Source organism: Salvia splendens, chromosome 3 (genome assembly GCF_004379255.2).
Source record: "Salvia splendens isolate huo1 chromosome 3, SspV2, whole genome shotgun sequence".
In the NCBI taxonomy this organism is placed as follows: Eukaryota; Viridiplantae; Streptophyta; class Magnoliopsida; order Lamiales; family Lamiaceae; genus Salvia; species Salvia splendens.
Genome location: NC_056034.1, coordinates 35737660 through 35762038, shown reverse-complemented (window position 1 = coordinate 35762038; position 24379 = coordinate 35737660). Strand labels below are relative to the sequence as shown.

Here is a 24379-nt window from a genome sequence, read left to right as displayed (position 1 = left end):
TTTGGATAAATGCGACTGATATTCATAATTGCAACTAATTATCGTACCTCTTATGATTGCATCAAATAATTGTGTAGTTGACTGATTCTATTGATAAAAAAATGGAGAAGGGTGAAAATGTAATTTCGAGAGGCTCCCCTGCATTCATCCTTTGCCATTTGGCTCCTCTCCCACGGAAAAAGACCAATATACTTACACTTCTTCTTATATATGTATTCAAAGATTCTCAGAGAAAGAGAGAGAGAGATCATTTCCACCATTGTAGCGGATTTGCATCCAGTGACACACACAACAGCCTTAAATGTAGGAGCATTATATTCGAGGAGAGCAAAAAGGATGGCGTCTTCAGCGAGAAGCAGGATCAGCAAAATATTCACTGCCTCCAAACAGCGTCGTTTCGCACCGCCTTGCGCGCTCGGATCCCCTTCCTTTTCGACCTCCGCAGCCGTCGCTGCCCCTGAGCCGGCGGAGGATGTCGACGGATCGACAATTATGGGGATGGTTAAAGACTACGAGGATTATAGGAGGAATCTGTACGGTGGATTGACGCATAATGCTCTACTCGTTGATGCAGTCGGCACACTCGTCGTTCCGGCTCAACCTATGGCTCAGGTCTGCTGCTCCTCCTTCTTATGTTTTCGATTCTAGTGTTAATTGTGTTAGTTTGAAGGTGCGAGTTCATGTTTTTGGAATCTGTAAGATGTTTTGGAGTTTTCTCATGGATAATCCTTCGAATAGTTGTTTCACTGGAAACGGATTGGTTTCTTCGCAGTTGCACTTCATTTATCGTTTGAATTAACTTTTTCAGTTTGTTATTAATTTTTCATTGAGGATTATAATTCAGTTGCTATGTCTGTTGCAACAGAACAAATGCATTTCTTACTTTCTTTTTTCTTTTCTATTTTGTGTTTCTTCAAGTTTTAAATATTTGACTTCGTGTCATTTTTTTGGCATGTATGATTTAGAAGTTTTTTGTATGAATTTTATGTATATTTAACATCAATTTTGGGGGATTTCATTATGCTAAACAAGTAACTGGTGTGGTGTAGATATATCGGCAGATTGGTGAAAAGTATGGAGTCAAGTACTCAGAGCGCGAGATATTGAATAGATATAGATGGGCTTATGAGCAGCCTTGGGGTCGATCACGCCTCAGGTGATATTCTTGTGCAATGTTTCAACTTAAATCCATCATATCTATGATTGAAAGATAAGGTGCTTCTTCATTTTCCCTCCTATGCCAGGCCTACAGTATGATTTTATTCATGTATTCCTGCTGTGATTGTAAGGCTGAGTTCTCGACTGTGATAAGCGTACAGGTATGTGGATGATGGGAGGCCATTTTGGCAGCATATAGTCAGCTCGTCTACGGGCTGCTCAGATTCTCAATACTTTGAGGAGTTGTATAACTATTATACCACTGAGAAGGTTGGTCGCCTTATACTAGTACTCCATGGTTTGATAAATCCCATCTATGTAAGCAATCATATTCTTTGTCAGGTTCGTGTTCGTGGTGTCTGTTCACAATATTATTGGCTTGTTTTAACAGGCATGGCAGCTATGTGATCCAGATGCTGAGAAAGTGTTCCAGTCTCTTAGAAAAGCAGGGGTAAAAGTAGCAGTTGTGTCCAACTTCGACACTAGGTTGAGACCATTGTTGAAAGCACTGAAGTGCGATCACTGGTTTGATGCTGTTGCAGTGTCTGCTGAAGTAAGTGAACTTGAGATCTCTACAGTTTCATTCCATTCATATTGCAGTCTAACCTATTGTGCTTGCTAAAACTGTTATCTACCTGAAAATAGGTCGAAGCAGAGAAGCCAAATCCTATGATATTTCTGAAAGCTTGTGAATTCTTGGGAGTACAGCCCGAGGATGCTGTACATGTTGGTGATGATCGTAGAAATGACATATGGGGCGCCCGAGATGCTGGCTGCGATGCCTGGCTCTGGGGAAGTGATGTCAAATCCTTCAAAGAGGTATTGATAAATACTATTGTGCTATAACTTGGTTATACTCTCAACTTCTTGTTCCTAGGATGCCATCAAAACCGGTTATGCCATTTAAGAAATCAGATTTTCTTTCACACACTGATAAAGGATATGATCCGAGATGATCATGTATGATTATTTTTGCTGCTCAAGTAAGACACATAAACAATGTCAGCAGAAAACCTATTTTAACTGCAAATTAGGTGCACATATAAGCAAACATAGTTGCATAGGGCTCAATGCATGGAAGCAAGATGAGATATGAATGTGTGCTGCTGTATATGGCTTCCCACGAGCTAATTGACCTCATGCATTCGTATCTCGTTGGTTTAAGTTCTTATGTCCTTTAAACTGTTGGTGTCCACTTTCTTCACCCAGTTCTTGGTTTACCACCCTCATTCTTTATCTTCTGCTCAGTGTTCCATTTTTTAATCTTGCCATTGAAAACCGTAGTTCTGATTCCAAAATCATCTTCATGTTGAATTTCTCATCAGATTTTCATTCCCTTGTGTTTCAGGTTGCCCAGAGAATAGGGGTTGAGGTCTGAAAGCAGTCTGTTGCATTACGATGAAGACTAATGCTGCAGTTGTTTGAAGATTCCATCCTCACTGTATATACATCTTTTCTTGCCTATTTCTTGTTTTATGTATGCGGGAGGTGAGACCGGCCAATGTAGTGTTAGAATAAAGAGCAGAAATAAGCTAGCGTTTGGATGTTCTAGTTATTTGTTTCTATACCAATATTAACTAGAACTGAGCCCCACTGAATCGATTTGGGACCGTTGACCACACCTCTAGGCCCAATTGTAACCTGAACCAAAAAACTATATGGTCTTGTTCCGGTCTAAAAAAAATGGAACCATACGGCCTGTAAAACTCGACTGTTTCTGCAGAAAATCATCTGATTTGCGATGATTTTTTTACTAAAATCTTAATTTTTAAAGTTCGATACAGTAAATAAATAGTAGTAAAATAATTAGGAAAAATTATCGATTTTGGGGGAAAGGTTTGGCCCACGGTTAAAAAAAATATTTCAGAAATTTGATCTGCATGGGCTTGCTAGTTTTTGTAGAACGTTTGTGAAAGATTTTCCCACCAAAATCTTACCCATCAAGTCAAAACGATGTGATTTTTTATTAGTAGAGGAACAAGGGTGCTTTCAATATTAATGAAAAAGACTAAAGGCCCAAAATGGTCCCTAACATTTGGCGTTTTTTTTATTTTGGTCCAAAACATTATCTTTTGGATTATTCGGTCCCTCACATTTGAAATCGGGCCACTTTTAGTCCTAATTTGACGGAATTGGTTAAAATTGACGGAATGTCAGAGTCAATTTGGTCCTTTACATTTTGAATACATTTTTTGCACTCTTATGCAGCATATTTATATAAGATTACACTGCCAATTTGGTCTTTTACATTTTGAATTGCTATTTATCTATTTTGTACTCTCAATTTCAACATAATCCCACTCAACTTAACAAGCCTTCGAGACCCCTAAAATCTGCTCACTGCTTAACAAAGACTGCTACTTAAACACTGAAAAATAAATAATAAACCAAATGCATTCAATTGCACACATCATAAAAACCAAACAATCCAAAGCTAGGTTAAAACAAAAGCAAGCTTCACCAAACGAGATAACAAAATTTAGGTCAAAACTGCACAAAATAGCATCTCTCAATCAATCACAGCAAATTCACTCCCAACACATATCAATTGAGCTAAAAAAAATGAGAATTAAAAAACAAAACCTACTGGATCATAGAGTCCAGCTGTGGCTCCAGATACGCGCTTTTTCAACTCAATCTTCCAGTCCTCCGGCAGCCAGCTCGGCCGCTTGGCCATCTCCTCGGGATCCCTCCGCCTAGCCGTCCGCGGCGTGGGCTGCTCGGGCGCGGCCTCCTCCGGGACATACATCGAGATAGGCTCAGCCGCAATCACGACGCCCGGCGCGAACTCCGGCTTGGGCAACTCGGCTTCGGCGGCATCCGTGTTATTCCGGCACGGGTCGTCGATGTAGGCATCGGTATCCAGAAGCGGGTTAGGTTAATTAGGTTAATTAACCTAATTAGGTTAATTATGTATTAGCCCTCAATAAAACATAGTTATAAATCATAATCCGGTCAAAATTGATTTAAATTACGTTGACCGTCAAATTTTAACGATTCCGTCAGTTTAGGACTAAATGTGGCCCGATTTCAAATGTGAGGGACCGAATAATCCAAAAGATAATGTTTTGGACCAAAATCAAAAAAACGTCAAATGTTATGGACCATTTTGGGCCTTTAGTCAATGAAAAATTATCTTCCAAATACGGCTTTACTTTCCTTACTCAATGAAAAATGGCGTAATGGATATAAAATGGAAATTAAGAAAAAATTGATGAAGTAAAAGAGAGGAGGAGAATGGTATGGTAAAATAAGAGAGAAGAGGAAAAATGGTACTCCCTCCGTCCCACAAGAATATGCACTCTTATGCACTTTCCAATTTTGGAAACGCTTTTCTCTCTAATAAGATGAGATTCATTCCTCACTAATAATACTTTAATTACTTTTTCTCTCTACATTTTTCTTACTTTACTAATTTTGCATTAAAACTCGTGATGGACCTAAAGTGCATATTCTTTGGGGACGGAGGGATTACTAGTTAAAGTAGTGTTAGTGGATAGTGAGACCTACATTATTAAAATGATGTAACTTTCCAAAAATAGGATGCACATATTTTTGTAGATGGACGAAAATAAAAAGTACACATATTTTTATAGGACATAGGGGTATGATGCAAGTGGAGTTAGTAAATAGGGCCTTAACTCAAGAAGGAAAACCCATGTTTCACTCTTTTGAAAAATTGAATTAAGCTCAATTGAATTATCTTATTTATGACGAGGAATTGTATACTATTATGTGAATTGTCTTGAGAATTGACGACATTACCTGATTCATAAGAAGTTTGATCGTGCACCAATAAAACTCTTTAAGCAGATAACACAAATTTGATAAAAGACAAGCTAAGTGGAGTGTATTTCTTGATTTTTTTACCTATGTGATCAGGTACAAAACGGGTAAGGATAACGTATTCGTTGATGTCGTGTCTATGAAACCTTTCTTTGTTGTGCCATGGTGACCGTGAGTTGTCGGTTTGTGAATTGAGGAAGCACGTGCCTGCAATTTTTGCTTCTAAATTTATGGCTTTTGACTTCTTGAAGAATCTCTATGAATGTGACCATGATTTTGAATACATCTTTATTTATTATGAGAAAGGTTTTCTTTGAAAAATTCTACAAGTTTGATGAATTTTCTTAAAAGAAAATAGTATGTGTATTCTGTTGAAAAGTAAATTGCGGAAAATAAACTGAAGAACTCTTGAAGACTACATTTTTATTGATTTGAATTGTTTTGTTGATACATAGTACATCCCTATTTATAGGACTAGAGAAGTAATGTACCTAGGAACTAAACAATTGGAACTATAATACTATTAATGTTATATTCCTTGAAACTCTAAAGTGACTCTTTCTAATATTCTTGAGACTCCACACTTTCTTTTCCCAATATACTTGGGACACCTAAAGTGATCTTTCCAACACTCCCCCTCAAGTTAAGTATCGAGTTTTTTCGAAACTTAACTTGCACGATCTTCACTTTGATAAATAGTTTATACTCGTATTCAGGAGTTCTTCAATTTTCATTGACAGTTTATACTCGTATCATAGAGTTCCTTCAATTCATCATTGATAGTTTGTGCTCGTATCATAGAGCTTCTTCAATTCTTCATTGATAGTTTATACTCATATCAAGGAGCTCTTCATCATTGAAAGTTTAAACTCATTTCAAGGAGCTTCTTCAATTTTTTGTTGACAGTTTTAACTCGTGTCATAGAGCTCTTCAATTTTTTATTGACAGTTTTAACTCGTGCCAAGGAGCTAATCTAGATAGTTTTTACTCATATCCGGGAGCCATCTTAGACAGTTTTAGCTCGTATCTAAGAGCCAAATCATTTTTTTTCTGACTGACAGTTTTTACTCGTGTCGAGGAGCTTTCTTTCTGACTGACAGTTTTTACTCGTGTCGAGGAGCTTTTTTTTTCTGACTGACAGTTTTTACTCGTGTCGAGGAGCTTTTTTTCTGACTGTTCTCGGCCCATTCCAGCTCAAGCTATGAGCCCATTATTTTCATTTTTCCCCTTCTTGAGCATAGTAGCCACTTCCCTTTAGACCTCTTGCAAGACCTAGGAACAGCAACGTCATCATCACCAGCACCTTCGTTATAGGACACATTCTGCCTTTTTCGAAATGATCTTCGTGGAAAATGGACATTAGTAGGTCCAGAATCTGGATCAGTTGCAACATCATTAACATCTTCTAGGTCAGATTCACTGGAGGTGTAATAACTCTCACTAGATTCTGAAGAATCTAAACCCCTTCTTCTTCCCTTCCTTTTGTTCTTTCTATTGCCATCTTTCCTATTATTTCGATCACCACTGCCTGTCCAATCTTCCTTTCCACTTCTTTTTGCCTTCAAGTCTCCATTGACATTTGCAGCTCTTTCCACCCCCTTATCTTTGAAAATAGTTTCTTCTCCGGCTAACTCTGGTTGAAGAGGAATTGTTCGGCTGTGTGGTTTCTCTCCCCTCTGCTGGACGATTCATCACTCTTTCTCAAGGGCTTGTTGGCCCTCTTCATTGTGTCATTCTTTTCGGTATTATTGGCAAGACTCTCCGTTGTCGGTTCCTCTTTCTTGCTCGGTGACCACCTCTGGTAGACCACCATGAGCTTCACAGCGGCGATGTGGCGACGCTATCTCTCTCCCCGTCGCCGCACAGACGCTGGCTGCTCCACCTCTTCCTTGGCGATCCATATTCTACGGGCAGCTTTCGCTGCTCTCTTTTTAGCATTATTCCAGGCACCCTTATGTCTACCCCTCGCCATTCACTCGGCTTCTCCTGCGGTCTTCTTTGTCTTCTCGGGCAACATAAATTTGGAGACGGGTTGTTCGGTCGGATACTTATTCTCCCCCTCGGCCGGACAAACCGAGGATTCTTCCGCTGATTTCTTCTCTTGATGGCGGTTGCACGCGCAGTCTCTCTTGGCTGTCTCCTCTATTTTCTCGGCCTTCCTCCCGAAGGCCTCTCTTCTTCTCTGGTAGCTTCTGCGACTCCTCCGGCGGCGGCGACTTCGGAATAAGAGAAATGAGCTCGACATGGCGGTGGTTCTTCTACTGGATTCGCTTAAAAAACCTTCATCGGATCTGCTCTCTCTCCTTTCACCACCACCTTACTCGCTATGCAATCGGTTATCACATTATCAACTCCTTCAAATCCTTTGAGACACCTGCGGACTTACATGGCGCAGCCCTCACAGTGTATGATCACCTTCAAAACGATTTCATGAGGCGGCGGCGCCTCAGTCTCTTTCTTCCCATCCTCCGCCGCCTTAGGCGCTTCCTCCTTTCTCCTCCGCCGCAGTCTTTGGAGCTTCCGTCTCCTTTCTCTCCTCCTCTGCTGTGGTTGGCTGCCATTCTCGGACTTTTCCTTGGTGGTCTATGCATCTTATTTGAAGATTTGAATTTTTCTCTTGGTTGCAGATGGGTGACACCCTTCCATCGGGTGTCCATTGTTGAGAGAGAGAGAGGAATTTGCTCAACTCCAAGTTACTTGAGTTTCAGAATCTTGCACAAAAACCTTACCCAGTTTCTTCAGCTCCTACTCTGAGTTCTCAAAATATGTTTGGTGGAGGCAGTACATTTTTTTTTATAGAGAGACAGTGAACGATCCTTTGATCGAACCTGCTCTGATACTATGTTGAAAAGTAAATTGCGGAAAATAAACTGAAGAACTCTTGAAGACTACATTTTTATTGATTTGAATTGTTTAGTTGATACATAGTACATCCCTATTTATAGGACTAGAGAAGTAATGTACCTAGGAACTAAACAATTGGAACTATAATACTATTAATGTTATATTCCTTGAAACTCTAAAGTGACTCTTTCCAATATTCTTGAGACTCCACACTTTCTTTTCCCAATATACTTGGGACACCTAAAGTGATCTTTCCAACATATTCATGTTTTTGAGAGAGGTGATTTTTAAAGAACCATATATTGGGGGACTGATGGATCATTTTGTGGTGACAAAAACGTGTGATATCTTATGTGAGTATTTAGAGATGTCAATCGGGCCAGCCCACCGGGTTTCGGCCCAACCCTATTCGGGGTTGCGGGTCAATCGGGTGCGGGCTAATCAGGCTGTTATTTTTTCGGGTTATAAAAGTTCAACCCTAACCCTAAAAGCTCGGGTTTCGGGCTAGCCCATCGGGTTAATCGGGTTGCTATCGATAAAATTAACATGCGATCAATCCAATAAATAATGGTGAAAATTAGTTATATTTATCAAATGTAAAATATTTAATTATTATAAATTTGAGATATATGATTAAACTCAAACATAAACATGATCAAATACTAATATTTGAGATTTATGCAAAATAAAACATAAACAAGAAATTTTAAAGCATGTTTAGAAATTTAAATATATTTTTAGTGAAATTGAAGTTTCTAATTCATTTATCTATTATTATATTAATAAAAACTTAATATATAATTTATATATTTAATATATAAAATGGAAAGTTATTTTTTCAGTAATCTATATTATAAAATAATCAATGAAGTGTCGAATTAGAGTAAAACAAATAGAACAATATAAATTTTATCGGGTTTCCGGGCCAGCCCATCGGGTTTTCGGGTCTGGCCCTAACGGGTTGCGGGTTAATCGGGTGCGGGCTAATCGGGCTGTAATTTTATCGGGCTAGAAATTTTCAGCCCTAACCCTATAAATTTGGCGGGCTATTCGGGCCTTCCCACGGGTTGCGGGCTAAATTGACATCCCGAATATTTATATTAGCCAAAAATGAAAGATAAGTTTTTGTAGATCATGCATTGAGTGGAGAATCATATACTGACCAATTTTTTCAAGTTTATTTACTTAAAAACAGTGTTTAATGTTTAATACAATTGGAAAGCTATCTAAAAGCTATCTAGGTTATTGTTTACAACAGCATGTAAATGGAAGGCTGATTGGCCATTCTACACTGCAACCAAGAAATATGCAATATTTCCAAAGCTATTTACTCTTTTTAGGAGTATCATTTTGTAAATATTACATACCCCTACTCATCGTCGGACAGATTTTTCTATTTACTTCGTGCTTTGATAACCACATCTCAAAAGGTGAATGACTACTTTTTTTTTGTAGTGGTAGGTGGTTTTCTAAAATGACACATTTATTCTATATGATTAGGCTTGGATCATTCTATATGGATTTTGCCCACACAAAAGAATCACATTTTGCCCACACAAAAGAATCTTGGAGTTAGGAAATATATCAGACGATTCAAGGTTGAATACAAAGAACTACACGTGGAGAAGTTGCAAGCCACTTTGATTCTTTAGAGAATCTAAACCATAAGTTTCGTGCCCTTAGAATTTTGTCTTGGTATGCAATTTAGGTTGTGTCTTCTATATGAATTTTATACTGTTCTTGGTATGCAGTCTATGTTATATTCAAATTGATTAATCTAAATAAACATGTAAATAGATTTGTATTCTTTGATTGATTTGTTTTGCAAATCCTTTCGCTTCAAACCACGTCCTGTCTTACCTTTGTTTATACATATGTTCTTAGTTGTAGTTGTAGGCGCTTCGACGGGTCTTAGGTTATGGGTCTGTCTTTTCTTGTTCATGTTTTGTTTTTGGGGACAAATCATTTTTAGGCATGACCTATGTATGGAACTTGTGAATTACCCCCTCCATCTCCAAAGAATATGCACTTTGGGTTCGACATGAATTTTAATGCAAAGTTGATAAAGTAAGAGAGGTAAAGAAAAAAAGTAATTAAAGTATTGCTAGTAGATAATGAGTCTCACCTCATTAGAGAGGAAAGAGTTTTCAAAATTAGAAAATGCATATTTTTGTAGGAAGGACTAAAAATGAAAGAATGCATATTCTTGTGGGATGGAGCCATGGAGGGAGTATGAATCATGATTTATCATATCTGCGGGTTGGGGATCCACTTAACGGTGAAATTCTACGTTAGATGAAATGTACAAATGAGTTTCCCAATCCGGGAAGCTTTTTTTTAAAGCCGGATTTGTGAGAGGTACATAAGGCCTATGCGAACTCTCTCACTTAAATATACTCCAACAGGCAGAAGTAACCCTGTTACTCAAAAACACTTCTTTATTTCGATATCCATCTGTTGTTCTCAACAGTTAAATGGTATGTTGTGTCTAATTTGATATACTATTGTCATTTCTATGTCAATTGCATATCAATTTGTTAGATTATGTAGTTTTCCCCGATTTTACAATTTAGGTTTTATGTAAAAATTATTAATTTCATTCGGATTATTTTTGTAATCATCCAAAGATATCCTCACCCTATTGATAAAAAAATGTCATTAGAATACCAGATTTCATCCTTTTCTGTGTCCGTGTCGGGTATCCACCCCTACAGGCTAAGACACAAGTTAGACCATCATTCGGTTGTACGAACATGGGCCACAGAAATCATAATAGTCCACTCTCAAGCCCCACAAGACGTTCGTATCCTGTAAGGTCACCGTCGCTTGTCCAACATGTAGATGGAAAGTGTGTGTCTTTGGCGCCCAAAGCTCGACTAGGGTAGTGATAAGCTCATGGTCAAGGTTTATTGGCTTCCCACTAGGCAAGAGACACCCGAACCCAAATTGTTTGATCAAAGACCAAACACGTGGATGGATAGACTAGTCACACACCTCGCTCTCCGTCCGGCTGACTGTACAGACTTCCATTTTCTCCCATGACCTCATATTATGAGAAATGTGCTTATGCTTAAGAAATAACATTGATGGATTCTTAGGTCCGTAACATAATTAATCTCTTAATCGGGTAACCATCTATCTATTCAAAATATAAAAAACGAAGTTACAAACTACATTTCAAACATAAAATTCATCCACAAATCCCTAAACAAAAATCAATTAATATAAATTATTCCTCTAATATCAATCCATTAAAAACTAATATTTTAAAAACAAAATTCAACCCTAAATTTTACTAATTCAACCCCAAATTCAATAGGATGAACCCTTAATTTTACGAATTCGACTCCAAATTCATCAAAATCATGAACGATAATCTATTAATTCATCCCCAACTTCTAAACATAAACCTTAACCTACTAAGTTACGTTACAATCGCATTGCATAGAAACAATACAACAGGGTGAAATTGACCATAAAAACACATTACAGTAAATACAATAGATAATCATAATAAAATTAACAATTTTCACATAAATATAAATATAGAGAAAAAATATAGTACTCCGCATGGTATATGGACGTAGACACGATTTCAAATGTTGGAAAAATTAATTGAATCGCTACCCAAATTTAAGGAGGCGGGAAAATTCATCTCAACCCTTTTCATTTTTCAACTCCCAGTAGCGTTGCCCTCTCTCTCTCTAACATCACACACAGTCGAAGGAGAGATGGAGAGGATACACGTCTCAGTGAGAGCTAGGCCCCTCTCCGCCGAAGACGCCAAGGCCAGCCCTTGGCGCATTTCCGGGAATTCCATTTACATATCCAACCAACCCACCGCCAAATTCGATTTTGGTAGATTCTAACTTAATTTTGCTCAATTTTTTGCTTTTGAACTTTCGCTTCTTATCCATGTTTTCTTTTTTCTCCTTCTGTGGTTTTAATTCAACGTGCAGATCAAATTTTTGGAGAAGATTGCAGAACTCGAGACGTTTACAATGCTAGGACAAGAGATATTGTAGCAGCGGCAGTTCGTGGTTTCAATGGTATGAATTCGTTAGGAAGACATCAAATTCGCATTTTATACCAATATTGCTTCCATTTCCGTTTCTGCTCTCTCTATTTTTGATTAAAGGAAATTAAAGTCACTCAATGTATCACCTGTTTCGTTCCCTCGAACAATAGGACATGATTCAGCCCCAAATTTGAGAATTTGTGCATTTATAATTTTTTCTGGTTAGGGACTGTTTTTGCATATGGGCAAACTAGTAGTGGAAAAACGCATACGATGCGTGGATCAAAGTCGGAGCCCGGAGTTATCCCCTTAGCTATCCGAGATCTCTTTTGCATTATACAACAGGTAGTTGTTCTAGCTTTACCCGCCTTTTGGCTTCTTTGTTGCATAATTATGTGAACAGTTATGCAGTTTGTTCCCTCTGGTGCATTTGGTTCTTTGAGATTTGTTTTGTTATTGTAGGTTGTGTAGTCCTAATACATGGTTTTCATCTTTCTCCTAAAAAGGAAATGGATAGAGAGTTTCTTTTGCGTATGTCATACTTGGAAATTTACAACGAGGAGATAAATGACTTGTTAGCCCCTGAACATAGAAGACTGCAGATTCATGAGAGTATTGAGGTAGAAATGTAATTTTGCTTTACATATCTTAATGTTAGTAACATATTACTGAGGAGAGCACTATGTGTGTATGCAACAATTCATCTTCTGAAAATGAAGCGAGGCATATTTGTTGCTGGTTTAAGAGAAGAAATTGTGGCTTCTGCTGAGCAAATCCTTGAACTTATGGAGTTCGGAGAATGTAAGCCTTTTGCTCTTTGTGAATTTACTAGACATTTTACTTTCAAAATTTATGACAAAGATATTGCTAAAAGTGTGAATTACATTGATCTGTAACAGGTCAAGTCCCTTTATGATCTTTCTATCCTATATATGAAATAATATAGAAAATTTCCAACTTGCCTAGAAATTTATTCATGCTAAAATAATACTCCGTATATATATTCAACATTAGTGGTTTGTTGAAATTCAATCCTTCATATAGCTCTTTTTAATCAGACATATGTCTAACAAGTAATTATTATGCTATCTTGAGCATGTGAAAGGAAAGAAGCTCAAAAATGGAAAACTGCCACCTCAACATAATTCATATTTTTATGTACTATAGTGGCAACTCAACCCATTTTCTCTCTAAATTTACAGCTCATCGTCATGTTGGGGAGACAAATATGAATACTTACAGTAGTAGGTCGCACACAATATTCCGCATGGTATGCACACTATGTATGTCTTCGTGCCTAAGTTTTAAGCTAAGCTTCTTAGAAACTAATCACGAGTTATTTGAGCTAGATTATTGAGAGCAGACAGACAACTGATGACTCTGGAGCAGAACTCCCGTGTGATGCAGTTCGTGTCTCTGTCTTGGTATCTATCCTTTTCATGCCTTTCATATTTCATTATATACTTATCATGAACTTTCCATCTGAAAATCAGTTCCATCTTTTTCCTATATTGAGATCTTTCTTTGGAAAAGTATGACTAGCCTAAGAAAATATAGTATTTCTTTGAAACCGAAGAACATAGGACACTCAGAGCGTCACAGACTTACAGCATGTCCCAAGAAAGGTCGTTTTGGTGATGGTCATAAGTTGTATTAAGTCTGAGATCACAAATAGAGTTTCCTTGTTTATATCATTTGTTAGGTATCTAGAGGTCCAACTGATTTTCAGTTCTCAATTCTCATACTTGTATTGGGAAAAAACACATCATTTATAAGAAGTAACTTGCTGGTTAAACTGCCTAGTAAGTGCTAATATCATGTATGGGCATTCTTCCCCTTGAGAAAAGATGCATGGGTATCTCCTTTGACAAGATGTGGGTCGTTAACAAACTTAAGCCCCACTTTGTTTTCTCTTCTGATGTAATGCTTGCAAGCACTTTGAATTAACTTAATCCTCTTGCAATTATTTTTTTTTAACTTTTGATGTGTTCTTTTGGTTATATTATTCACTCACTACCAGACCCAACTTTCTATATCGAGTATTCTACATGAGATTTTGCGGTTTGAAGGATCTATTTCCTTGCTCCCCTTCCCAACAATTTTTGCTTCTTGTTACCATTTCTGCTCTGATTTCTTTTCAATTTTCATAACTACGAAGTACCCATCAGTCTCTCTGTGGTCCTTGCCTTATTTAGTTTTCGGTCCTTGAATGAACTTTGGTAGAATTTGGTGGATCTTGCTGGTTCAGAACGTGCTGCAAAGACTGGAGCAGAAGGCGTACGCTTAAAGGAGGGCTCCCACATCAATAAAAGCCTGATGATTTTAGGAACTGTAATTAAAAAATTGAGTGAAGGCACTGAGAGCCATGGGTATGCATGAATTTCTGCTGACATCAGATAATGTGATTTTTATAACTGTAATGTGTTGCCTAAAATATTGCAGCGGACATGTCCCATATCGAGACAGCAAACTTACACGTATTCTGCAACCTGCATTGGGTGGAAATTCAAATACCGGTATCATATGCAATATTACACTTGCACAGGTGAATGTTTGGATTATTGTTTTTTTCTCTTTTTCAGAAAGTTCAAAACCTTTGTTAACATTGATTCGGGTGATATGAATTGTAGTTTTATTAACTCAAAGTAAAACACTAGCATGACTTGTACTGAAATTACTGTTGTGTAGTCACTGTAGTGATTTTATGACCTTTGGATGAATTTATGTTTGTCTTTTTCCTCTTTCTCCCCCTCTGCTTTAAAATTGATAAGTGCAAAAAGCACTATTTCACAATGAAAAAATGCTCGGAGCGTTGATGGTTGCTGGTGTACTATTCTGTTGTTGCCAGTGTTGTTAAAATCGCGCCCCGAGCGCGCTTGGGTCGCGGGTCGCAAGGGTCGAGACCGACATCGCCCCAATGCGGTGGGGTCGTGCGAGATCCGTGGAGCGACGGTGGGGCGCGCCTGGGTCGTCTGGGTCGCCGTGGAGCGCCTGGGTCGTCTGGGTCGCCCCGATTCGTGGTGGTCGTCGGGAAAATGCGTGCTCCATTTTTAGGTTTAAATTGGGAATTGCAGAATTTGTGTTAATGGAAGGGGAGAAGAGGGGTAGGTATGCTTTGGGAAGTGAGCTATTGCACGTGGCCTTCTCATGAAATAAATTCGCCACTTAGTTGAATAGTAGTGAGCAATGCACGTGGCCTTATCAATTTTTTAATTCTATTAAAATGAAATATGTCATAGGTTACTTCTTCTCTTCAATTTTTTAATTCTATTAAAATGAAATGATTAAATAAAAGATAACTAAATATTTTAATACTATAGTTAATTTGAGGCTCATCATAGATATAACTTGACACACAAATTATATCCTCTTTATAAAAATTGTCCTGATCTAATACATCAAACAAAAAATAAAAAAATTTAAATCCAAATTATCTTGAATGATAAGATAATAAAATCCTACACATACTATTTACTTATTATTTTATATTTTGCAACTTTTTTTGGAACTTTGATGATTTTTTATAATAAAATTTAGTTATTTAGTTATGTTGTTTAAAAATTTATATTTTTTCGTCTAATCTTCTCTTTTTAATATGGAGTAATGATGCATGTAGATTTATTTGATGTGATAAACATTCAAGCAACAAACTTATAAAAGAGACACAAATATAATTTTCATTCGGCTATTTTGGCGCCCCGATTCGTGGGTCTCTCGCCCCGTCGCCCCATCGCCCCGCGACCCGGGGTCCCCCCTCATCGCCCCGGGGCGCCCCGCGACCCTAACAACACTGGTTGTTGCTTAATTTTGTCCTGTTATTTTCTTGTCCTACAGATTAAACATTTTAAAGCCATTTGGATACTTTTTAAATCATCAACCAAGTCCTAGCTACGAGCACATACACACTTAATGATGTTGTTCCTTATGTTATTGCAGATTCATGCTGATGAGACTAAAAGTAGTCTTCAATTTGCTAGCAGAGCACTGCATGTGACAAATTGTGCCCATGTAAATGAGGTAATAATCATGTGTTATCTTAAGAGTAATAATCTCTTGCTTGCACTTCTTGATAGTGAAAGCCTTTATTTTCCTTTGATGAGTATTCCTGCAATTGACCTAATGTAATTGTAATTGCAGATATTGACTGATGCTGCATTGCTTAAACGACAGAAAAAAGAGATAGAGGAACTTCGAGCAAAACTGCAGGTGATTACTTTGTAATTTGTATGAATGCCAATGTGCTGCATATCAAGTATGTTCTTGTTAGTAGGTTGAAATTATAACTGTGTCTTTCACGGTAGCATGCTTACTCATGTTTATTTTGTAAGGGTTTACACTCAGAACATCTTGAAGAGGAAATTCTGAACCTGCGGAATACTTTGCTAAAGGTTTGTTTTAATTGTTAGCCTTTCACATTAACCTATGTAAACAGTTTCGCATGATCTAAAAGCATGTATTATCTGCAGAGTGAATTGGAGAGAGAGAGAATGGCTTTAGAGCTGGAGGAAGAAAAGAGAGCTCAGGCTGAACAAGAGAAGAGGTTGCAAGAGCAAGCCAAGAAAATTGAAAACTTGAGTTCTATGGTATTTTGTGCTAATAGGGAAGAGACTGGTGATTTCTACAAGAAGGTATTTTGTGTTATACCATTTTTACATTTTAAGTTGCTTACAGGAAGTCCTGCAACTAGTTATAAGGCTGTTCCAAATTCTTTGCTCTATTAGTGCTAAAAACTTCAATTATGTATTATCTTTAAATGCTGATAATTTAATCTCTATTCCTTACTTTGATAGCACTCAATAGTCAGATTTCTATATCTTTTTTCAAATGCTCTGATAAATCAAAGCAGGCAATGGTTAATTTCTTTCTGAAATACCATAGATATGCCCAGTTCGCTACAAAACCAACCGCCTTCCCGGAAAGTTGCATAGAACACGTCACAAGGTGTACAATATCTTTGTTCTTCACTCCTTAAAAGATTTTGGATTTCAATCAGGGAACTTCTGCTTCAATTTGATGTCTTTTTTTCCAGTATACTTACTGGAGAATTGAATACACAAAACAAATGCAAGATTACTGTTTCTTATTGAGTTGTCTGGTTACATGAAATTTTGTGCTTCCACTCCAATGTGTTGTGCACTTAGCAAGCATTTCATCTCTTGATAGCTCTGTGCAGCACTTAAATGTGTTCTTTGTGACAGGCGAAAAGGCGTGATACCTGGTGCCCTGGAAATCTTGGTAAAGAGAAACCAAAGAAGGTAAAATTATACTATCATTCTGATGTTATGGAAGGCATGCTTTCACATTGTCTAATTTTCTGCTCATGAATAGAAATGGAAATAATGCTTCTTAACTGGGCTGGATTAGAAAGGCATACCTTTTATCAACCTATACAGTGAACTATCTGAGAGTGTGGTTTTGTTTTGTAGTAGTATTTTGCCACTGGAAATGTTTTGATGTTAGGATAACCAATTTGTATAAATAACTTAGCTGGGCTGTGGTTCAGAGATACAGTTTTAGCTTATTTGAAATATTTGCATATGCTGAAGATGACAAACTCCGATGGACAAAAGGCTTGCTCTTGTTAAGGATTTAGTTTCAGTACTGTATATTTTTCTCTCTTGTAAGTGACTGCCTTGACTTCATAGCACACATATTTTCCTTTTGGTGCTGATTGCCTGAGCATTCTTAATGTGACACTTATATATCCATAAGTATACGTTTCCATTCTCCAATGGTTCTGTAGTTGTCCTTGGTCAAAGAGAAAACTTCTGAAGTTAAGTCAAGAAGAGAAGATCGGATTGCGGGACCACTTCTTCCTTTTGAAGAGTTGGTCGATGGAGCAAGTACTACTGATTTCTGTTTACAAGATGAGGAATGTAATAGGGTTGCTTCTGAAGACTGCACTCTTCCTGCACCTCAAGCTCTGCTGCATGTTACCAGTCGAAAAAAAGTTCCACCCAGAAAAAGAAGTTTGCCTATGGTTCATATTTGTCATTTGTTTATATCCTACGTTTATGATTTTCTCTGGTATTAATTGATTTTGTTGCAGGAGAGCAATGGCTTGGCTGAACTGCAAACAGAATATGAAAATTTGTTCTTAGAACTCGAAACGCATGTTAGTTTCTCTTGCTTCTATGCTTATAACACAGCGGCAGTGTTACTGTTTCTTACACTACTTTTTGCACTTGACAGAGGACAATGAGTACAATCCAGATAGAATGCTTGATGGCGAAGCTTGCTGAGGTTGGTTCGGCTGATCTTTGTGGGAATTGCAGAGACAGCTCTGCTCAGATTACCAGCTCTGTATCTAATATAGATGGTAATAAATCTTTGAAGGATTCGGATACCATTCTAGTGATAAAGAAGCTACAGGAAAAGGTTAATTGCCTTTTGCTTTCCTTATTTTCAATATACTTCCAATGCCTTCCCAGTCACCTTTCATGTGTAGAATCATCAAAATCAAAATTGATATGCAGATCACTATATTAGAGATGGAAAAGTCCTCAAGCCTGCAAAATTTTAATAATGTATATGACCTGGCAACCGAGCAGACTATAGCGGCGCAGGAGAAATATGAAAAGGTACGTGTTCTTGCCCATGGTAGTTAATGTTAACACTTCTAACAATTTTATTTATAATGGTACTCTCTCCGTCCCATGTTACTTGAGGCGTTTCTTTTCGGCACGAGATTTAAGAAAGTTGTGTTTAGTGAGTTAAATAAAGTAGAGGAGAGAAATAAAGTGAGAGAAGAGAGAGTAAAGTAAAAGAAAGAATAAAGTAAGTGAGATTAAATGTTTTGTTTTTAGCCAAAAAAAGAAATGACTCAAGTAACTTGGGACAACCCAAAATAGAATACGACTCAAGTAACTTGGGACGGAGTATGTGAGATTAGATTGTTTGTTTTTAGCCGAAAAAAGGAGTATCATTTTCGCTACATCAAGGAGTAGCAGTAAATAGTTTGTAGAACACTTAAGTATAGGCACAATTAAAAACGTAGAGGCATTAGAAAAAGGAAGTTCATTATTAATACTTTACAAAGCTCTTATATATTACAAGACACTAAGCATAACTAGGATACATAACCGGTGTGGGATACTTATTCTATAACACTCCCCCGCAAGCTGGAACATATATATGGATCATGTCCAGCTTGGTATAAAGTTCTGCGAAATGTCCCCTGGTAGTGGTAGTGGTAATGGTAATGGTAGTGGCGTGGCAGTTGTAGTGGAGGTGGCAGTAGCAGTAGCAGTACTAGTTAAAAACATTCAATATGATACTATGATAGTGGTCTCTAGATTAGGTTTGAAATCAAAATTTGACATTTTAGAAGATTTGAAGAAACCAAAAACCTAATCAGAAGTTGTAGTAGAAACTGAGCAAAGTCGGTAGAGTAGTTGGTAGCAGTGGCATCAAAACAAGACTGGCGGCAGAGGCAGGAAGAACCGAACAAAGTCAGTGGAGCAGCTGGGGCAATGTCCCAAAAGTGGATTTAGGATCTCTATTAGACATTCGAGCAGGAATTCAGAGTTGTGTAAGAAACCATGCAGAGTCTGCTATGAACAGTGCTGCAGCGGTAGAAGAACAGAATAGGGCAGGGCGGAGATGGTTCCAGGCTATTGAGAAGTCCTGACCAGATCAATTGGAGTCGTAGAACGGGCAGAGTAGAGCAACAGAACAGAGCAGATCAGCAGATCAAAATAGAGCAGAGTAGCAGAACAACATAGAGCAGAGTAGCAGAACAACATAGAGCAGAGTAGCAGAACAACATAGAGCAGAGCAGCGACAGAACCAGAAACCTTAATTTTGTCTTTTTACAGTCTAAATTAGAGACGGATTCGAATTCGCTCCGATACCATGTAGAACAACTAAATATAAACACGTGGAAAAGTATAGAGTCATATTAGAGAAAAGTAGTTCATTATTACCAGTATACAAAGCTCTTATACACATTACAAGATTCTAAGTTTGACTGAGATACATAACAGATGTGGGATACTTATTCTACGACATAGTTGACGTGAGTTTTTCCTTGCGGACATCTTTTATTTTCGAAACTCTCTTGTGTGCTGTTAAAATCATTGCTTCTTGTTATTATGCTCTGTAATACAGGTTACAAAGGAACTTATGCTAGCACGCGACGAAGCAACTGTAGCTCGTGGCAAACTTGCTTCAGCAGAGTCTAGCCTGGTAATACTCTAGTGCTTCAGCAATATTTGTATATATATCAAATGATTCCCATACTTTTTTTCCACATTTCCTAGTAAGTAGTAGCTGTTAAGTAGCAAAGCTTATTGTTTCTTAACTTCTTACAGGAAGAATCTGATTGGTTGAGTAGCCTATTAACAGAAGCACAGGAAATAAAGCTGGAATTTGAGAATTCAAGAAATCTTACAGAGTCTCTTTCTTCAGTTGTAGATGAACTTCTCAATCTTTCATCTCAGATACCAAACCTGATTTTTGTAAGTAGTTGTTTTAGTGTACTTCCCCTTTTATATTTAACTAAAATATACCTGATACTGGTGCACCCACCCCACAGGAAAATAAAAGAATTTAATGTTGTCTTGCAATTACATGTACACATTTTTGCAATGTACGAACGATAATACTATTAATGATCTTATAAAGCCATAATTAGTATTACGAGACTTTACTGTTGCATTACATAAAAATATATTTTGGTGTGCCAGGATCTTAGACCATCAGTTTCCCAAAGTTTAGTTCAACTTGAATCAACAGTTCGGAGCCACGAGAAGGTGGAGTCCTGCTTGAGGAACAAAATTCTGGAGCTTGAGGATGAGAAGGTATTTCTGCATGTAGCATGTGTTTATGTGGTGGAGTGATAAATCCCAACCCAACACTGATGGTTCTTTTGTATTTCTTGGTGAAATCTAGCTTGCCCTTCACAACCTGGCTTCAGAGCATGCTAGTAGGATACAAGAATTAAGCCTAGAGGGTCAAAATTCTGCAAACATGCTGATAGTAAGTTACTTCATTTTATTTCAGATATCTTTTGATTTCTCACTCTGCATTTTTACGCAGTCTTCTTTTTGTTTAGGAACTTCATGAAAAACATGAAACTGAGGAGTCGGAACTTCTTTGTCAAATTCAATTGCTTCAGAAGGAGATTTCATCTATGTCATCATGTTCCATGGCAAAGGAAAAGGAAAGTCTAAGAAAGGAATTGGAGAAAACAAAAACTAGGTTAAAAGATGTGGAGTCCAAACTGAAGAATGCTGTACAGGAGAAAACAAAGCTTGAGGTTTTATATAATTTGTTCTTTCCTTTTCTTTATGCTTTTTGATTTAGACATCACATGTATATACTTTGCTGATGCTAGGGCGAGAAGTCATGTGCAGAGAGAGAACTTAAGAGACTTCAAGGCCAGAAGGCTATGCTTGAACGTGACATGAGCAAACGTGAATCTAATATTGGAAGAAGGCGTGATTCAACTATTGATAGAAGCTCAACTGTTTTTGATCAGAAACGGTCCAAGGGTTCTTTGCCTGACCTCGAGGTGGTTACAAATATATGTTGAACAATTTATCAAAAAATAAATTTTATTTATATCATTCCTTGTCCTGTTTCTATGTGTTGTTTTATTTAGCAATTCAAAAATCTGGAAGTGCTTGCTTTTGAGATGGAGGCACAAATTGCCTCTTTAGACGAACAACTGGCTATTGCAAATGAGGAAAAGGACATAGCCACCTCCAGAGCTGAAAGTTTAGCTTCTGATTTGGAGGTGTTGTCCGATGAGTTGCAGCTGTCAAATTCAGAGTTGGGTAAACTAGAGGAAGAAGTTTCACAACTTGTAAGCTTTATGTGTTTAATAGTCGCATGTCCCCACAATGTTGTTGCCCCTGCTCTTGGATTATAGCAGAGTTTGCATTTTGCTCAAAGCTACCATCATAATGTTACAGAGAACAAGTTTGGAAGAATCAAGATTTCAAGCAAGGGAAATGGAGACTACTATCGGATCTCTGTCGGAAGAGAGGGAGGAGTTGTCAATGGTATTGCAGTAAAATGATATGATCTTCAAACTCCTCTAGCCATTAATTGTTCACGGTAGATTCTATTGTTGTTTCTTGCAGCAACTCACTGAAGCACTCTTGTCCATGGAGGAGGATAAAGCCATATGGCTGTCCAAAGAGAGAGCTGCCATAGAATCCATTGAAGAAAAGGAAAAACTATATACAGTTGAAATAGCTTCAGTTTCTGAGAAATTGGCAGAGGTAGTAATCTGGTTCATGAGATGCATTATATGAGAAAATTTCCCCTCTTTGACTATATGCGACCATTAGGTAAGGAATGAGCTGGATATATGTCGACAAAACTGCAAGGATCTTGAGGTGAAACGGGAGAACCTCTGCACAAATGAAGAACATGCTATTGCTTCTGATAATCAGAGCAATGGATCTCCAGAGGTAAGTCATTACTCTGCTTGATTCCTATATGGGTAATTGGGTACTGAAAACTTTTTACATGATGAAGAACGAGCTAATCCTGTCGTCTCCATATATGGGTACTGAACTTTCTCTGGCCTTTAATCTCCAGAAAAGCAAAAAGTTACGTGAAAAAGTGGAAATTTTACAGTTGGAATTGAGTATTCTCAGAAATGAAAGGCAATCTTTGCTGGCCCAAGTCCAAGAATTGGAAACAAGGCAACCTATTGCTTTTGATGATTCTCAGGTTTGTATATACTAGTGTCAATAACTAGAGAAATTTGTAACTGGTCTTACATTTGTAGTATACATCATATCAATAAGAGTAACTATAGAACAATGTGTGTGCAGGTATTAAAGTTAAAACATGAATTAGAGCATCAGAGCAGTAGTCTTGCTAGTATGGAAGACCAGATGCACAATGTATGACACCTTACACCTTACATATACTTTACATATGATCATCAAAAACATCAAGGCTAGTCAAATTAGTATGAGTCCAAGCTAGCTTAAATCTAAAACTGTGCTAAATTTTATCAGGATAGAGTGGGCAATGACTTGGTGAAGGCTAAACTGAGGATGAGACTCCGAGGAACTCAGGGGAAACTGGATGCTCTTCGTGTCAGATACCAGGAGTCAACGAGTGAGATGGACTTCATGAACCAGAGATATGAAGAGGCTTCAAGAAAGCTGAAGAATCAATTATCCCAATATGGTAAAGAACTCTTGTATGTCAAGAAACAGCTTGCACTCACCAATGGCCAGTAATAAAACTCATTCATGAAGATTTTTATTATTCTTATTTTTTTGGCATATAGTCTCTATATATCTTGTAAAGCGGATATACATCCATGGAGAAAATTCTGAGAATTACCCAAGTAATTTAACCAAATTTGTTGTGTCATTTTGTAATCTATACTCCCTCCGTCCCAAGTTACTCGAGTCATTTCTTTTTGGATGGTCCAAAGTTACTTGAGTCATTTTCTTTTTGATTAAAAACTAAACATCTAATCTCACATACTTTATTCTTTCTTTTACTTTACTCTCTCTTCTTTCTTTTACTTTATTCTCTCATCTACTTTATTTAAATCACTAAACACAACTTTCTTAAATCCCGTGCGGAAAAGAAACGCCCCAAGTAACGTGGGACGGAGGGAGTATTAGGAGTGTCAAAATGGATATCAGGAATTGGATACCCGATATTCGTACTCGAAATATTGGGTAATTGGATACCTGATACTCGATTTTTTGGATTTCGGGATCGGGTATAGGATTTTTGGCTTATCGGGTATCGGATAACCCGTTACCCGATCGGGTATATCCAAATTACTTGAATTACTCAATTTTTTTATTTAATTTTTTAAATTTAATAAATAATATATTTATTCTATTATTTAAAAATTAAATAATTAAATGTACTCCCACAATCCTTCACTCTTAAGTCATATTTTGGGTTAATGTATGAATTGTGATGTTTATTATGGATGAATAAAGAGTGTTATAACTTATGAATTTTTTATTTCTAAAAATTTGTGGTAGTTTTTTTTCTCTTAAATTCGAATTACTTAAAGTTTGTATCAAATTTGAATTGCAAGTTGTATTTTTAAAAGTTTGTAGCTAATTTTCTTAAAGAAATAATAAAATAAAATAAAATAAAATGAAATAATGTTGAAAGATTGCAAACGAAGAAGAAAAGTTAAGAACACAAGTTGAAGAAGATGAACCGAAATTGGAAAACTCTTATTGATCAAATTGCGGATGTATACAACTGATTCTCTCTCTCTACAATGAGCTAACAAACTAACTATTTATACTAGAACATAAGTGAAAGAGATCTTCACAAAAGTTTGTTGAGTCAGTTCGTAACCGCCTCCAACGGCTATCTTGCTTTCTCCTTGATCAAGTTATATTCCTTTCTCCTTGATCAAGCTATCTTCCTCTCTCTTGATCAAGCTGCAGCTCTCTTTCTCTTTCACCTTGATCAAGCTGCAGCTCCACCGGACGTACATGCCTTGATCAGGCAATAATGCTAACAATCTCCACCTTGGCTGGTCATGGCTTGACGAACTCAAAATCTCATAGTATACAAGTTGACTAGCTTGCAACAAACTTATCTTTGTTTAACGGCTTGGTG

General features: G+C 37.4%; 2 protein-coding genes across 2 annotated transcripts; both read left to right on the top strand.

Annotated features, from left to right (window-relative positions):
* Positions 1-201: 201 nt before the first annotated feature.
* Positions 202-2931, top strand: LOC121797450 (haloacid dehalogenase-like hydrolase domain-containing protein 3). The gene is made up of 6 exons (XM_042196204.1): positions 202-612; positions 1050-1156; positions 1320-1428; positions 1550-1711; positions 1804-1977; positions 2507-2931. Exons 1-6 carry the CDS (start codon positions 211-213, stop codon positions 2534-2536), a joined length of 984 nt encoding a protein of 327 aa, XP_042052138.1. The 5' UTR covers positions 202-210; the 3' UTR covers positions 2537-2931.
* An 8515-nt stretch (positions 2932-11446) lies between these two features.
* LOC121795819 (kinesin-like protein KIN-7O) lies at positions 11447-23137 on the top strand. Its single transcript, XM_042194439.1, has 31 exons — positions 11447-11646; positions 11748-11837; positions 12033-12151; positions 12313-12426; positions 12526-12607; positions 13009-13076; positions 13156-13230; positions 14030-14175; positions 14249-14351; positions 15743-15823; positions 15944-16012; positions 16135-16194; positions 16273-16434; positions 17005-17061; positions 17550-17786; positions 17856-17921; positions 17999-18184; positions 18283-18387; positions 19916-19993; positions 20119-20265; positions 20494-20607; positions 20699-20785; positions 20862-21065; positions 21144-21320; positions 21411-21614; positions 21724-21813; positions 21895-22035; positions 22105-22227; positions 22358-22492; positions 22597-22668; positions 22786-23137. Exons 1-31 carry the CDS (start codon positions 11520-11522, stop codon positions 23011-23013), a joined length of 3747 nt encoding a protein of 1248 aa, XP_042050373.1. The 5' UTR covers positions 11447-11519; the 3' UTR covers positions 23014-23137.
* The last annotated feature ends 1242 nt before the right edge of the window (positions 23138-24379 follow it).

Excerpts from the sequence above, each read along its gene's own strand:
- LOC121797450 (XM_042196204.1), top strand. The coding sequence starts at position 211 with ATGTATTCAAAGATTCTCAGAGAAAGAGAGAGAGAGATCATTTCCACC. Across the intron at positions 613-1,049 it reads CGGCTCAACCTATGGCTCAG|ATATATCGGCAGATTGGTGA; the intron begins GTCTGCTGCTCC and ends GGTGTGGTGTAG. Across the intron at positions 1,712-1,803 it reads CTGTTGCAGTGTCTGCTGAA|GTCGAAGCAGAGAAGCCAAA; the intron begins GTAAGTGAACTT and ends ACCTGAAAATAG.
- LOC121795819 (XM_042194439.1), top strand. The coding sequence starts at position 11,520 with ATGGAGAGGATACACGTCTCAGTGAGAGCTAGGCCCCTCTCCGCCGAA. Across the intron at positions 22,036-22,104 it reads TTTCTGAGAAATTGGCAGAG|GTAAGGAATGAGCTGGATAT; the intron begins GTAGTAATCTGG and ends TGCGACCATTAG. Across the intron at positions 22,493-22,596 it reads TTGCTTTTGATGATTCTCAG|GTATTAAAGTTAAAACATGA; the intron begins GTTTGTATATAC and ends ATGTGTGTGCAG.